Genomic DNA, 18006 nt, shown 5'->3' with positions numbered 1-18006 from the left:
CAGGAAGCATCCCTGTGTGCTCGCCCTCTTCTCCCATGCTTCCCCAGGGATCCACTCTGGCCATGGCAGGAAATGGGTTACTGCACGAACCAAAACTTTGGTCTAACTTAGCTTGCCATTCTCCTGTTCATTGGTGATCTCTGAAAAATCAAACTAAATGTTTCAAAGTTACGTTGTGACATCCAATTTCAAAACTTTGAACTTTGAATCCTCTGTGGAAAAAAAAAATCATGTGTTGAAAGAAACACAGTGGAACCAGAGGAGTTATCTTTATAAGTCACACATAAATGTAAGATACACAGATTCTGAAACAAATAAAAACGCCATATTCTCTTAGATTAGTATAAATGGTGGATCTCTTCTTCCACCATACTAGATTTTTGCCTTAGTCTAAATCAGCTACTTTGCTTGATAAGCAAAACTGACATAATGAATGCAAGGAAGGTTTTAAAGACATTTTGACTATTGGACTAAGTTGATTTACTGCTTGCTAATCATTATTCGCCGTCTCTTGTTAGTTATTCAGTACTATATATAAATAAAATGTTTGGAAATAGTCAGCTGCTTCTTGTACAGTTTTTATTATAGAAACCAAATTAAACAAGACAAAAAATATTTATTAAAACAAAACAAACAAACAGAAATTACACAGTTGACGCTGAAATGACCAAGAATAAATTTTTAAAAGTCATTTGGTCATTTCAGAAGTAAGCCCAACCACTGGCTTCTCACTAGCATCACACGTTGCAACCAAAACCTCTTGTCAAAACCCAGCAAAAACTAGCTTGAGCTCAGAATTTACGTCTGCAGTGGTTATTCTTTTTTTTTTTTTAAGTCTTTATCTCTTGTGTTTACGTGTATGTTATTTAAAATTCCTTTGTAATTTTTATGCAACATAATGGTACATAGAAAACCCTTGAGGGGCTAACTTCCAGCTGCCATTCACAAAGGCAGTTAAAGAAAGCAAGTCAGGAGTATAGCCAAGATATTTGCCTCAAGGAACATTTATTCAACCAATTTTTTGAAGGCATTACATAAATGCAACAAACTAAATTTGTCCAAAAATCCAGATTTTTCTAGATACTACTATGAAAATATTGTAAAGCTAATGGAGTTTGAAGAATTACTATGGGTAGAACTCAAATTCGCTATGATCTTTTGAAAAGCTATTTCTTCATCTTTTTATCTAAATATACTATGTACCCATTTATAAAAAAAAAATTAGTGATGAAAGCAAAATCAGAAACAAGTTCAAGTAACACATACGCTTACTAGACAACTAGAAAGTCAGGATCATAAGTTACTTGAATATCCATGTGTGTTAAGTAAGAACTTTTTTGCATTGGTTTAGTTACATCAGTAAAGAACCATCAAATGATAATGGCACAAGAACACTCACTGCTCTTACAAGATTTATTCACAAACTAAAATTAAATAAAAGCATCATCATATAGACAATCCTAACTTAAGAGTAGTGGTAAACTGCATAACATATTCTCATTAAGTGTACGCTCTTAGACTGTCAGTTTTCCACAAGTGCACGAGCAATTTGATTTTCTCAACACCTATTTTTAACAGATCAGTTGAAGGTACTTCTAGATTTCACTTTTTGCATTCAATACACCTGAATATTTATATGACAAATACCTATACCTCATCAGGAAAAGTACTATGCAATGTACTGTGAAAAAGTCATCATTTATTGTAATTCCCATTATAAACACTGAGGACAAAAACCACAGAAAATTCATTCCAATACATGAATGGAATTATTTTAAAACAAATAATTTCACATTAAAAAATGTGCAAGAGGAAATTACAATTATCATACCTATTTTATGAGCAGAAAAGACTAATCTTCTTGACTACAATTATCACTTATGAGTCATTTGATCAGACTCTTTTCTAATATACATTCATAATAATTCACATCTGTTGCTTCATCACAGACATCAGAAAACAAAGATTGTTTGTTTCCCTACCATCACTAATTGTAGGTCTCACAGAGTAGGTTTTCCAAGCTTACTCTGTTAAAGGACACAATCAGATTACAGAATAACCTGTAGAAAAATCCTTCATATCAGTTTATTAAAAGAACTGAAATATTATATTAAAATAAGCTTCAGGATGTGTGTGTGGGAGTTGGTCTTATTTATGCACTCGCAGTAAACACAGCAGCCTTTAACTTTTATTTACTGCACTGGTCCACAACTGCATTTTCACATTATCAGGTTTGCTGAGCGATACCATAACACTGTAATGTCCAGGTTACACATTTGATATGCTATTTTTCTGAAAATGTGTTGACTGCAATTCATAAACATCCCTACTTGCCAAGTTCAATAGCTTTTACAACACTTACAAAATTCTAACACATCAGAAAAATATATTTACTGAAGGAAACATCTACAGATACCAATTGATTGTATAGGGCCAAAAGGCTAAACTTTTCACTCTGACCTAAGTGTACTCCCTAAATGAATATAGTCTAAACATGAAACTGTAATTCTTCCAATGACTGCTTTGTATCTAAAAATATCACTGCTGAATGCTGCAATTACATTTCTCAGCTGGGGACATCTTTCTACATTATTTTCTTGAATGCATAAGATCCAGGCTCAACAGTGTGCTAATCAGCTGCACTAAACTCTAAATGTGATCTAATTAACTAGAAAACTACTCAGATTTGATTGGGGAGGTTTTTTTGTTTGCTTTTAAATCCAAGCATATCTTAATCACCTTGTCTGCCCTCAAAGAGAATAGTCATGAAAAAAGACAAGATGTTCAGAAGAAAAAAACAAAACAAACCAACCCTGTCATTACCTCATATCCTTACAACATCAACTTACTCTCAAAATAGCACGCTTGCCCAGTAATTTCTTATGGGTTCTGACTTTAAAATTTCTAGTCTTGAAACTGTTCAAAGGTAAGAATCTCCTACAGTGCATATTCTGGTCACAGTGCAAGCTCTAACCATTTGAACCATGCCTTATCATTAGTCCGTGATGAACTGGAGAAGCAGCTCCTTGCTGGTGAAGGAAACAGTTCTGAGAGTCTCATAAAGCTTGGTGCTCTGCACTAGAAAGTTCATCACACATACTATGCAGCCCTATTCTAATTGGGTGTGTTCTTTGTCTTGTGGAGCAGGTTAGGAAAGATGTATGTATCCTAAGATATTTTTCCTTCCTAGATGAGCAACAACTATCTGTCAGGCCACATCTCTTCTGCCTCCTCTAAAATTCTTAACATGAAGCAGAGCTTGTAGGAAAGAAGGATGAACACAGCAAGTGACCTCATGAGTAATGTTGTCAATAATTATTCTTTTCTCTCTCACATCAAAAGTATTCATGACAATATATAGGCTACTAAATTGAACATATGCTGTATCTTTTTTTACTCACCTACGCAGTTATCACAAAGACTGCAATGTGAGGCACGAGGTGGGCGGAAAATCTTGCAAGTAAAACAGTATTTTAGTTTCACTGTCTGTCCATTGATGATCACTTCTTTTGTTCTGGGAGGGGGGCGGTATCCTCCTGAACTGGAGCCATTTGCAATATCTAAACATGGAAATACAATGCATTAAATTTTTCACATGAGCCATGGTGTATACACAGAACTGTCCCTGACAATCCATAGTAAGTTTCAAATTTATATAAACACACTTAGAATAAACACCTTTTTTCTCTTCTCATTCCCCTAAAATAATACATAGCGAAAAGATAGTTGATTACAAACAGCATTCACAGCCAAACAATTTGAATTAAAAAAACCCCACAACATCCAAGTCCAATTCTCAAATGCTGACAGTTACCTTAATTCAAAAACTCTTACACTCTCGTATCCCCTAATAGTTCATAAAGAATACATTAATGACAACTATGACTACTGGTGCAGGATGGTAAAACCTGGAAAAGTTATCTTTAAGATTTTCCTGATTTTTTTTTTAGAGTTCCTGTAACAACAAAAAGCCTCTCTACAAGTGCTGTAGAAATTCTACAATCTAATATAGAATCTGCACACTTACTTAAGCAACAGCAGCTCTGTCATTAGAGCTTGGAACATGATAGGAATAAGATTAATCATCACTTTGAGATCTCTTAAATACTGTGATACAATGGAACACATTCATAATAGTATTTCACAGGTCTTGCTGTTTCAAAGTTTGAAAACCTAACTCCCAGTTTTACTTTTACACATCTTGAAGTTTGTTTGTTGCATAAAAATAGTTTCCAACTACTTCATTCAGTGCAAGTGGTGGTGTTTTGGGTTTTGTTTGCTTACTTTCATTTTATTTTAGGTCATAGGCATTTATTTTTCTAGCAACTAAAGGACTGATCAGGCAAAATTATTAAAGTTTAATTTTGTCCTCTAGATGCTCCCAAGCTGAGCTCTGAAAGCTGAACATGTAAAAGTGGTATCTTTTTCTCAGTTTATCTGTTCTTGTGTCATCACAATCAAATCAAACCACAGAAGTGAAAAAAATCTAAATTATTACTCTTGGACAGGCAGAACAGGAAGAACAACAGGAAAGTAAAATAAGTTATTTTCCAACATATAAATTAAACTACGTTTTGAAGTCAGTCACCTGCACAACTCTATTTTAAATTGTCCCCCTCACTTTCACGTTGAACAAGCATGAGGCTGGATGTCAGGTTACTAAAAGATCCATGACTTGTATTTGAGCTCAGATTGTTAGAAGTGCCACACACAATTACAGTTTCTGTCAGGTCTGCAGACATATTCACACAGCCTACAAACCACATTTTTCAAGGGGGCAACTAGAAAGCCTTTTACCTAGCAAGGTATTCAAATTACTGACAGCATAGCTGTACTAGCAAAGGTGTAATCATACAATAAGCTAGATTTGGCAGCAAACCTAGCTTAGGATGTTCCCATCTGCAATGTGCTCACCTACTCCATAAATATGCAAAAATAAAATATTTGTGGGACATCACTGTAAACCTGACCATTGAAACAGACTCCAGAAAACTCTCTTGGAGAAGAAGGTGGACGGAGGGGAGCAATAGCTGAGAATGATGGAATTGGGGTGTGAAGCTCCCAAGCATCCCTTATGAGAATGAAGTGGTGAATACTGAAGAAACAGCAGCTTATTAGCAGCCTACCAGACCCTGATGAAGTACAGACATTTGCTTGTGCTGGATCTAAACAAACGCCTGCAATGTTCCTGGGATGCTGGGCCAGGTCCTATGGTCTGCATGTGGAAGTATGGGTTACTGTGTGGCTCCCATAACAACCAATAATACTGATTTTGATCTCAAGGCCAACACTTGACACAGTATTTTTTATTAAGTATTGCATTACAAGCTACTAGTGTATTTACATGCTGAAGTATAACTGGAGTATAAACATTGTTTAACGTGCAATATGGACAGTTCCTTTTTTGTTGTTTTTTACAATTATGTTGCTTAGAAGAAACGAATTAAATGACTGTGATTTTACAGCACTCTAGTAGATACAAGACTTTTATTAGGTCAAAAGAAATAATTTCTTCAGGTTACAATAAAAACCTTTTTTTCTTTGCTTGCATAAGTTCATTTGTCCTCATGACACATCAGTTTGAGTGAAGTAATTTTTGATTTTTGCATTCTAATTCAGAACTAAGCTGAATAGATGTTCTTTTGAGGCCATTCCACAACAGTGCTTAGACTATTTAAAGCTTTATAGAGACATGTATGATTCCTAAATCCAGAAAGCAGGAAAGAATTTCTTATAATTCAGAGATTACATTAAAAAACTTCTGTACTTACAATGAAAACTTATTTTCTGTAGAAGAGGTTATCATAGGCTGCATGAAAAACTGAAATAGGTAATCTGTAGTACTATTACAGATCTACATATGACAATACTTGTTAGGGGAGAAAAACACCATAGTAAGTTTTTGTTATTAAAAATCCCCTACAGCTGATTTTAGTTACTATCACTGAAAAAGTGATAAATATATTTTAATATACTGTGTTTTCGGTGACATCATCACCAGAAGGCTTGTAATATTCTTAGTCCTTCTATCAATTCACAGGCCGTATAAAACGCAGCATAATGCCCATTTCTGACCTCAGTCTGGTCAAGATAGACTTACAATTGTGAACAAAAATGCAGGTCACTAGCCCTAATTAGCTTTTTATACAATAGAGCATTTAGCATATCCATGCATAACAAGTTCAATAATAAAACAATGATTTCCATTTGATACTTGTACTCAAATTTAGGTGCACAATTGTCAAAAATACTAACGAAGCCTGAATTTTATATAAGTGTAGCTTTCTCTTCTACTAGAAAAGCTGGTGCATTGAATTTCCTAAAATAACACTAACATTTCAGATTTTCTTCTTTTATAAAATCTTATTATTCTTGAATATGTACATAATCCATTGAAAGAAAATGACTTAAATCACTTAAAGTGAATTGTTTAGAAGAAAAATGTTGGTTTTTTTCTAATTAAACATTTATGCATAAAAAAAATGCTTATTGACTAAAACCAGTATTTCCCCACCTTCCAAGAAGTTAAAAAAGTGCACTCTATCTATTTTAATGGGCTCTGGCAGAATCTCAAAGGCAACTCCCCTCTTCACTGGTGAAGAAGAGAGACTACTGGCCAGCCCATTATACTTGCAATGCTGATTTTCTAAGAGGATTTCCTTCCAAACCTTTGCAGGGAAGTTCAAGTTCACAGGGACAGCAAATCCTAGCTCTCTGAGGAAAAATAATCTCAAAATCCAAGGGTGAAAGCTGAAGCAAACAAAATAAATGAAAACAGTCTTGCTGACTTTCCATGGAGTCAGGATTTTACCCACAATCCTAAATTGCCTAATCAAACCCAAAAGTCCCAGTCTTTCTGTTTATTAACAATTTTTTTCTGTAAACAAGCAAGAGGGCAAGGTCAAATGTACTTGGATTTAATCAGGTTTATCTAACCTAAGTGTGCTAAACGTCCTGGTCTCACAATGACTTTTCAGACTGCAACTGGACTGCTCGAACTTGAGTTCTAACACAGTTAAATTTTTTCATATCCTTCTATCTTTTAATACATGCAGTCCCTTTAAGGCATAATAAGATTAACCTTTACATAATCCCCTTCCCCAAATAAACCTCTGTTTGATCACTACTTCTTACATTTTTCTCTTCCAATCCATTACTGATATAGTAATGCAAGTTATTTTATAAAAAGCGTAAAATTTTCCCACTAATGAGATTGCCTTCCACCCTCTCTGCTCTGAACATTTATAACTTCTTCAGCAGTGTTAAATGTTCATGCACTAGATGGGGCTCCAGCATTTTTAGTACCCTATATTACAAAACCCCCAAACATACTATCCATACGCTTGCAGGACTGAGGTACCTGAACTACTGCAAGAAAGTCACTCCAAGTATTAATGGAGATACAGCACAGTTTATCAGCTTCCTAATGTGACACCAAACTCCACTTAGATCTCTCAAATAATTACATTGAAAACAAGCGGGAGATGTTTACATGAGACACAGAGGTTGGAATTTTGTATATATATCACCAGGATTCTCCCACACAATCAAGCATTTGTTTTTTTGGTCAATTTTCCTAAGACCCTATGACAAACAGTCTCTAGAAGGTCTCTCCATGTTGTCTCTACACAAACTTAAAGGGACACAATTTCAATCTTCAAACAGTATCTTTAGAAAAGTTAGTGACTTGAAATAGTTGCAATGTTTCCTGCTAAGAAAAAAAGATAATACAATGAAAGAAAATATTTATGTATGACCTATAACATCTGAAGAACAAACAAACAAAAAAAACCCCAACCAAATCCTGCAAAAAAAATGCAAACCTCTTCTAAGAAATGTCCTCCTCTCTGTTTAACTGCTTAAATCTAAGCTATATACTTAACAACAGTGAGCTACAAGAGGAAAGAGTAATTTATTTTTAGGGAAAAGAACTTAAATAACATTTTCTTGTTTCCAGACTAACCTCAGGGACAAACAATACTGGGAACCTGGCTTAGGCTGAAACCAGCAGCTGCTAACTGCATTCTTCACATAATTCTTCATCTGACAGCCAACAAGAGATACTGACCAAATACTGCTCCTGACTTCAGATAAAAGACTTACTGCCTCCATTTCAGAAAAAACCTATGCATTATTTTCTTAAGAGTAGAAATGCATCATCTTCTTGAAGTCTAAAACTTTATATGAATGATATTCTTGCTCCCAGAAAGAAATGTAATCTTTAGTGATTAGTGGTTTGCTGAGGGAAAGCAGCATAGAGAGTAAGAGCTTTCTGAAAGACTTACCTGATGCACAAAGTAATTTCACTAAATTTATTTTCAGAATGTTGTTTAAAGCATGCAGTATCAGATATGACTATTAGCCTATCAAGCTGGTATCCCACATTTGGGGAGAGAGCAAACCATACCCACGTTGTATCCACAAGTAGTTTGTATTTGTTCAGGCTACTATCAATTCTGTGAAATGCCTATGCTGTGGCACAGATTTAATTTTATAAGGCTCTAAAGAAATCAAATTATGTATTTCAAAACAAATGAAAGACAGGCATGGAGCTGTGGAAAAGTCTAAAATGTAATCCTGAGCATCAATGAAAATTAGACAGCCAAGACAAAACCAACTTCCATAGATGGTGTGCTGGTGTAGCTAATACAGTGAGTTCAGGGCTTTTGAAAGGGCAAAAGAAAGAAAGCAGAAACTGTGAACTAGTCTGAGCTGGTTGTACCGGATAAATTAGGAAGACATATACAAGTTAAGACAGTTACACTGAAGAAAAATCCAAAGCATTTCCTTGCTATAGACAGGCCTTTTGAAGGCTGGAAGGATAAATTACCATGATCACCTTTTTATTTATCTGCATCACCTAACGCAAAAAATATTGAAATTGTGGAAGAATTGTTCATCTTTTATGCATCAAATGAACAAACATCTTCCCATCTGTGAAATCCATTCTGTTGGGTTTGGTTATCCTTTTAAGCCTTCATATTTAGAAGTTTATTATGCTACAAACACTTTTCCACTTGAGGTGACTTCACACTAAACTAACTACAAGAGACACATACCATAACTGCAAAGAGGTTACAAAATAAGGCTGCTCCTAGTTTTCACGTTCCCATAGAAACAGCTGCCCCTCTCAATACAGTATTTTGTGTGATTACAGAAAACACGCTTATACACACCATGAAAAGGAAACAACTACCATTGGGGTTGCCCTGGAAAAAATGACTTTTCAATTTTCATGAAAGTTATAATTGAAGTAAAAATACTACATAAACAAGTTTAATTTCCCTTTTAGGGAAAAAAACCCCAAAACCAAACACAAGAGGTCCTGCTGCATTTGACTGAGATTATAGCACTTTTATAGCAAATAACCCTACATTATCTTTAGTGATTTTGCATTATACAAGCCTCATGTATCTAGTTGCTTTTGTTCTACTATCTTATATGAAAAAATACTAGAGTATTTTAAGACCTATGCCCCTTCCCTCTCTTTAGGCCAAATACAAGAAATAACAACAATGCTCAAGAAACAACTGCTTTCCCTTCCTGTACCCTGGTGGTGGAAATAGCAGCACCACAGCTCTGTTAGCCCTCCACTGTCACCTGGAAAGAGGTGATAGCCCAGAGGGAAACATTTCGTGCTGTCAGCGTGACCACCCTGTTTCCAAAAAGTCACTTGAATGGATGGAGTACTGGCAGTTTCTTTAGAAGGTCTTATTTTGAGAACTGTTCTCCTTAATCGGCTCGTCCTATTCTATGCTTTCTGACACAAAAATAAAGTTTACTAAGCTTTAAAAGAACTTCAAAATGGCACTTTTAAATCAGAATTCCTCCTCTTGGGACATAAGAGTTTCTCACTGCATCTGTAATAATTTCTGTGAGGCTCCTTCCCAAAGAGACAGGTAGGGCAGGGTAAGTCTCAAGTATCCAAGAATAGCTTGAGAAAAGTAAAAGCCACAGATTGGACATGTTACATACACAAATTTTAGAAAAGAAACAATTTGGTAAAGACATTATTTTTAGGTGATTTATCTGAAGAATTTCTTGCCCTGAAATATATTACTGTTAACCTTGCACCCCCTTCTTTAGAAGGCGCCCCACGTTCAATGGTACAGCAAGTTCCAAGGCAAACAAATGAGAATGTTAGTTTCAGAGCATGCAGAAATTTTCTTTTGAACTGCAGGAGCCATCCAGCTTCTCCTGCTGCACAGATGCCACTCCACTAGGATACAACTTTTTAGGGCACACTAAAAAATACATTTAATAATACAAAACTGTTTCTTTGTGTTTCCATTGTTGATCCCAGAATCACAATTTTAGGGCAGAAGGGTTTATAATAGCTACCTAGGTTTTTCCACTCCATTAGACTTGCCATAACTTGAGTCCCAATCTCCACATTTGCTGGCAATATAAGTTTCTCACTTCAGGACTCCTATTGGCCCTTTTTGGAAGACTACTGGGTTTGCTACTGCTGAAGAAAAGACAGCAGTTTTGACTAGCTCTGCAGTCTAAATCTGTAAAGCAAGCCTCATGCTACAACATGTGTAAACTCAAGTTCTGAAAAAGTCACACGTGGAAACATTTTGACTCTCCCAATCAACTTTTTAATACAATCTCTGTCTTGTTTTCAGTATTCAATTGATATTTTTCATTTCGTATTCAGCCAAAACTCTGTATCTAACAGACTCTTTCTGTTAAATTATTATTGTCAGCTGCTTATTTGAAATAATTTATTTCCCGACATAGATCGATTTTTCTTTGAACACAGGGTAAATAAGCAATTCCTTGATTAGAAAAGAAGCTGTGTCTGTATTTTGGACTAAAGCTGGTACCTTATTTTTAAGTAAAGAATTCCTTGAAAGAGATCAATGAAACTAGACTGTAAGACTGATTGGGAAAAGCTGCTAAATGAATGCTGCATTATATTTTTCCATATTTTTATGCTTAAAAAAACCAAAAAAGACTTGGTGGGTTTTGGTAGCCTAAGCTATATACCATGTACCTGAGATTTTCAGATGCTTAAGCAAGATGATTCAACCATTTCTGGAACTTAGATGAATAGCAAACATTTTAAGACCTCTGTCACATTAGAGAATTTGAAGAAAGGAGCTGAAATGTAGCTGTAGCCTTTGAGCTTAGCATGCAACTTCTACTGCACAAATTTTGGCAGAAGAAAGATGGTGGGGCAGGGGAGGGGGGATGTCACAGTTCAGGTATCCTCAGCAGCAGCTTGTTAAGAGCTATAGTTAACTTCCAGATTTCTTTACTGCAGAGCACAGGTTAACTCCATTTATGAACACCCCAACACTGCAGAGAAACCAAGGATGTCACACTGTGGAAGAACCGGGTTTACTGGAGACTGCTGCAGTAAAGCACTTCAGGCAAGGAACCTTGGGGCTCTCCCTCCTAGCACTGCCACAAGAAAGAGGAGGCACCTGCCCAACACAGAGAAAGGAAAAGCTTTGAAGAAATCCCATCACAGAAACACAAAGTGAGTAAAAAGCAGAGTAGAAGGACCAGAAAAAGAGGAAGGAGTGACAAACAAGATGCAACTAAGTAGGATTCAAATAAGAGCCATGGCAGCAGGGCTGAACAGAAGTACAGGAAAGACAGGGCAGAATTCAGGGTGTACGTACCTAACAGTTGCAACATAAATAAGAGGCAGAAAAGGGACCCAGAGCAGACTCTAAACACCAGAAAGCACAGGATTCTCCAGAAAGTGCAATCAAAACCCTAAGACCTTTTTGGAACAAACTGCAATAACTTGCACTAATAACAAGTGCATTGTTATAGTGCTGCCTTCTGCCTTACCTGCCCAGGTTTCCATTCCTCAAAGAACAACTTACTGCTCCTTTTGATTTTTTTTTTTTTTTGGTCTTTATAGCCACTGGATTATGAAAATATTGCATCTAAGCCACTTTCTATGCCAGTTAGCAGCGTTCAAAATAGTTCATCATTCAAATGGAGCTAAAAACACACTCAGTATTTGAAGCCTGTTTATATGTCTGCCATTCTATAAGAATACTCTAGAAGAATAAACTGCACATCATAAAAACTCTAAAGTGACTATTGCACCATGTCAATTTAATTTAATTGCACCAATTAAATATTGCACATATGGGCACTGGATTTAAAAACTGAGCAATTCATTTGCTATGGTTAAACTGGGGAAAATTCTTTAATAAAAGCATATTTAAAACATGATTTACAGAATGCTCCAAATTTCACCAAGTAGCTGAATAAAGTGGTGAAAAATATCTGTCATAGCAAGATAACTAAATCCTAATATCTACTTTTCAACAACTCACTTGCAATCTCATTTAGCCGACCATCATAATTTTCGTCTTTATACGTAATTACTGAAACGGTAAATTTCCATTAGAAAGCCCATCTGTTTTACATAAAAAGAACAAGTTATACAAGTTTTTGTTCTGAAATTTTTTCCCAACTGCATCGTCATTATTACTAGTAGGTAATCAGCAAGTAAATTTCAGTAGCAGCTTCATTAATTTATTTCAATTTCATTTTCTGCCTAAGGGACTCAAGAAATTCAAAGAAACAGACACAGAAATGGAAGAATACCTATAGAGGTGACAGGGAACATAGGACAGTAGCTAGATGGATACTACTGTTCTTTTCAGTATCTTATCTTCCCCTCTGTTCCTTTCTCAAATGCAGGTGCAAAAGCTTCCCACTGTTTGGGAAGATTTTCTTTCATTTATTTTCAAACAGTTTTTTCTATAGCTGAACTATCAGCCAGCAGTATAAGTGGCATAATTCCAAACACCATATCTTTCTCTTCTAAATTGCCAGCCATTCATTTTTACTCAAACTGTTCTCGCTAAGGGAAGCAACAAGGCTATCCTTACTTCAACCAGAGTTAAGAACACTTCCCTCAAAATACATTTTTCTTCATATCAAGTTATGCTCCAGCTTTTCCTTATAATGATCTCACATTATAGTAGGAATAAATTTTTCTCTCAATCATCAATACTTGTCCCATTACAGAGAAAAAGAAAGAAAATAAAACAGAACACCAGCAGTAAGAAGCCAAATGATTTGTCTGCAAATCTTGCTTCTAATCAACTCTGAAATCCTGTCCTTAGCCAAAAATGGGTTTAAATAAATTTGTTAATATAAAAAGTGAAAGAAAGATGGTTGGTCAACAGGCTCGGACACAAAGGTCTTCCCTTCTAGTTTTGGTTTAAATGTGCTTCATGAGTGCAGACTTCCATACAGTGTCCTCCCATGGTGCTCCAGCCTTTTCCTAATGAGAATCTCTTCTGATTAGATACAGCAGTGTCAAACACAATACTGCTTTTCTGAGAAGGCAGAAGGCCAGCTAACACAAATGGGTTGGCTGCATGACGATGTGTGTGTTGTTCAGTAGAAATAGGTCATAATTTTAAAGTAAGTTTGGCATTCATCTAACAATTGTTAAACTTTCATTTTTAAACTACATTTAAATGCCAAATCTTATAGCAGTGACATTTAACACGAACACTGAACTTTTTTTTTTTACTTAATTTAAACTTTTAAAGGTATCATTCATGTTTTATCTTATTTCATTTAAAAAGCAGTGCTGCTTCTTTTGATAAATGTCTTAAGTTACTTGTATCAGGTATGACAAACATACTTTTATTCTTTGGAAATGGCTTAGGCTCTGTTACTCGTCATTAGGAAAGCAGAGACCAGGATATGAATGACAAATCAAGACTACTTGTACTTCACTACAAGAAGAGAAAAAAATGAGTGCTGGGGTTGCTGGAATGAAGCAGCTAGGGGAGGTCATGGTGGCAGACTTATAAAGTGTGTTTAACAGAAACCTAAGTTCTTCAAGTAAGCTGTATGAAAGGCTATTCAAGTAGAACGATATTCTTATGATTTCAAATATCTAATAAATATATTTATCCTCCAATCATAAGACATTTTAATGTGAACTGCACTACTGAAATAGGCAAAGAATGTCCACTGCTCCTCAAATATTGCATTAATAAAATCAAAGGAAAATACCATTTTAAAAACCATAGAATACTTGTAAGCTGTCACATTAATTACAGCAGTAATAAAACAGTTACACAGGAAGTTCTATTTCAAAATGTCTCTTTCTGGAAAACTCTACATTTTACACAACCTACAAATGATAACACAATTTTATGATCTAAAGGAGCATTCCTTTTTGGCAACACTAAGGAATATATCTGCCTGAATTCCATCCTCCTACAGACAGAATAACATTTTTGAGAAGAGGTGGGGGCAAAAAAGAGAAAGGAAGGAGAAATTATGATTTTCCCCACATTTTCCCAAATACTTCTGAGATGCGTTATTTTCCCACTCTCCATCCTTTCCTTCTCAGCTATAAAAGTAATGCCATTGCCCACTATAGCAATTTGCACACCTCTATGCAGCACATTACATACTCAGTTTTTGATTCTGAAAAATGTTTGCAGTGACAGCACTGGCAAAAGCTAAAAAATAAGCTCTAAAAATCAGTCGTCTTAAAGAACTTGTTAGCTTTCCCAACAACACAAATCTGAACTTTGTCATCTGTTTTTCACATATCTGGATTCTGTGAATATTAGGAATTCTTCTATAACACAAGCAAGGACTGAAATTGCTGTGTTTGAAGAGAACTCCAGTTCCTCAGTATAAACAAATTCCATATCCATTTTTAGTTGGCTGGGGGTTTTTTTGGGGGGGTGGGGGGTGTAGTAAGAATATGGCTTCACAATGTCTCTCCATTTCTGACTGAATTTCTTTATGGTATGTAAAAGCAGGTTGACTGAAGATTTTATTTTTAAATAATCCAGAGTGTCATATCAGAAAGTAAGCAAACAGAATAAATTTATATGAATTTAAATCCATCCATCCGGGATTGAGCTATATGGGTCATCTAGGATCTAACACTTTTCTGCCCTGTATACCCTGTACAGTATGGTCCTTGCCCAAAGCTAAGTCCTCACTGGTTAAATGTAACCTTAGTCCTGTCATGGCAATGACAGCTGGCTCCTGGCTCTGCACAATTAGTCCGAACAATGTATAAATGCAACGTAGGTTTTCTTCCCAAAATGTGAATTCCAGTAGAATACACTCTTTTTAGAAAGCTATACCAGGTCTATAAAATTTGGTGAACTACGCATCTTGGGCTTCACACACTCATGGGAAAAGATTTCCTTCCCACAAACTTCAACGACCCTGTTATATGACCATACAGTTCCAAAAGCCTCAAACCTATGCAAAGAGCATACAGAGTAAGTACCATTAGCTGCTGCACATAGCCGGCTGCAAATGTGTTGATTCCACTACAGAAGTCAAATCCAAATGCTTTGAAATACACAAAGTGCTGTTTATTACACAGACACCTTTTTATCTTACTCACAACAAAGTATAACAGCCGTGGTAAGGACCTTCCAAATCTGGTGACAGAAAATTATCTCGCTGTAGTGACAATCAGTGAACTCATCACTGTATTTTGAAATATTGCTTCTTCATAAAATAATCCCTATCAAGGACAACATGCAGAAAATAAAAACCAGAAAATAAAACCATTCTTCCTCCTCCAATAGCAGTTTTCTGAAATGAAGCCCTTCAGAAAAGATTTTTTTTAATCACAAAAAAACTGTTAGACTCAAACACTGAAGTATGTATGTATTTAAAAACAAACTTGTTACCTTTCCTCTGTTAAAAGCTCATAAAGGCCTAAAATAGTGAATACAAGTTGTTCTTTCTTTTTTTACCTTAACATTTCTTTGTGCAACGGATCTTTTAAGTGGAAGATGTAACTCATGATGTACTTACTGTCCCTTAACAGATAAGTAAGAGGAAACAAATGCCATATTGATTTTAACATTTTGCTATTTTGACATGAATTCTCCTACCATTCCCAGCTATTGGCAGGGTTCACAGTGTGATTTTGGTGTGTACAATCCACATTTGCTTTCTCAGGAAACTAAACCAGAACTTTTGCTCCACACATAACACCAAAAGAACTCTACTCCATCACATGATGTAAGAGCCTAAACCAATGACTTTGCCCCGAGACATTTTCAGCAATGCTTTGTGGAGGACATACAGTCTATGAAAGAACCAGACAAAACCTGGTCTGAAGTAAGCCCCTCCAGTTCACACTTTAGAGATGCAGAAGCATCTGCAGCAACAGCTTTAGTGCACTCATTTGCTTCTACTGCATTGAATTATTTGTCACAGTAAACAGGCCTAAGACTGCGCTACTGTAATAAACGTCAAGGACGCCGCAGGTGTTTCTCCTGTGCTTGCATAAACCCATTATCCGTCTTTTCAATTATATGAGTGAGCGTTCCTCTGAAATTGCTTCAGAACATGGGATTTCCATTGACTATCATATCAAAGGAGACATAGTAGCTTTTAGTAAGCTTTAGTAGCTTACTAAAAAATAAGCAAACAAAACACCTGTTTATGAAGCAGAGCTGCAAACTCATCCTGTGTTCTTATCCAGGTAGCCCATTTTAGCTGTTCAGCATATTTGTAGCTACAGAAATTGCACAATTAGAATTTAGTTAACAGTTCTCTTGATAAATGAGGCTGATTGAAATCTAGTTCACTCTCCTTTAATTGTGCTGGCTTTACACAGATAAAAAAATAGTAATATTTTATTACTGTTACTGAAGAAAAATCTTCCCAAGACTGCAGCAACTTACAAGACTGCATATTAACACAGAGACTTATCTAACTCTTTCACAACATAAATAACAACACAAATTCAGTTAAACTCTGAGGGTACATTACTTTAAAAGATGCACAATTGTAGAACCTCTGCAGTATCAGCTTTCTTGCCAAAAACACTTTAGCAAGTATTCTCTTGTGCACCACAAACAGATTTCTAACATACTTCTGAAAAGTATTTACAGAAATAACTGTCACTCTCCAGGGCCAGGATTTTGTTGACTGTCTTTCTCGGTGAAGAACTGATCAGCATCTTTCCACAGGAATCACTGCAGTGCCAGACATTACAACTCCAGAACAATTACTGTGGTAAGATAGGAGTAACTCCTCCCATGAGCAGAGCAGCACACTGCCTTCACACAGTACATGCACCCTTGGGAGGAAAGCGAAGAGACAACAGACCTTCAGTGTTACCTATTTGTCTCTCTAGATCTGCTGCTTCATCTGGTGTTGCGCGTGGGAGGACACCAGGATCACTGAAACTAGTACGCAGCAGGGTCCCCATCACGAAAAAGAAAAGAATCCCACCAATTGCAGGTATAGCAGGTGTAATCTTCTCTGACAAATATGGACAACTGGAAAAAGAAAAAAGATTGAACATAATCAATAACACACAGGGTGACATGCTCTCAAAAACTGTTTAACATTATAAAGGCATATGAAGAATTCACTTTCTTCTATCGATAACATTACTTGTCTTGGAACATTTATTGAAGCTGAAATTTCTGCTTATGTGTTCATCACACTTCTGAAATTTGTCATAACCTATTTAATATAATAAAGGTTCAAATAGCATAATAATGATCTCACTAATATGCAATACTCATTTACATAGGAAAAGAAAACCCTTTTGTTACAGGATATTATAAACTCGTATTTGTTCATTTACTGCCCAATTACATAAAGTAAATCAGGTGGGGGAGGATAACCTAAAGATATTCAGCAATAAAAAGCAAAGCATGTAACACGATGAAGTACACCACACTGAAAAGTGTAATTAAGTCTACAAAACTATTTTTTTGTCCATCACAAAGATGGTGCTCAAGAACTTACACCTGTGACATACTTCTTTAATAGCTTTGGTATATATCAATATCATAACACCACTACTGATTCTCTTTCTTGTAACTTGGTAAACTTGTTTACTCATTTACGAAGTAAGACAAGTGCAAATGACAGTGCAACACATCTGGAAATATATAATCTAGGAGGGTCTAGGTCAATATCAGCAGTCAGCACAAAAAAAAGGCTCTATAGTTACCAGATTTACAGGGTTTAAGACTGGATCACAGTTTCAGCAAACTTTCC

General features: G+C 35.8%; 1 protein-coding gene across 1 annotated transcript in view; it reads right to left on the bottom strand.

Annotated features, from left to right (window-relative positions):
- ZDHHC14 (zDHHC palmitoyltransferase 14) overlaps positions 1-17273 on the bottom strand; it is a gene marked incomplete at its 5' end in the record, with an annotated part of 49805 nt that extends 32532 nt beyond the window's left edge. The window contains 2 exons of the mRNA XM_029087521.1: positions 3402-3560; positions 17113-17273. Of these exons, the coding sequence (XP_028943354.1) occupies positions 3402-3560; positions 17113-17273 (320 nt within the window). The remainder of the gene's footprint in view (positions 1-3401; positions 3561-17112) is intronic.
- Positions 17274-18006: the final 733 nt, after the last annotated feature.

This window comes from Antrostomus carolinensis, unplaced genomic scaffold (genome assembly GCF_000700745.2).
Source record: "Antrostomus carolinensis isolate BGI_N321 unplaced genomic scaffold, ASM70074v2 scaffold4061, whole genome shotgun sequence".
Lineage (NCBI taxonomy): Eukaryota > Metazoa > Chordata > Aves > Caprimulgiformes > Caprimulgidae > Antrostomus > Antrostomus carolinensis.
Note: the sequence above shows the minus strand (reverse complement) of the source record. Positions and strands in the feature narration are given on the sequence as shown.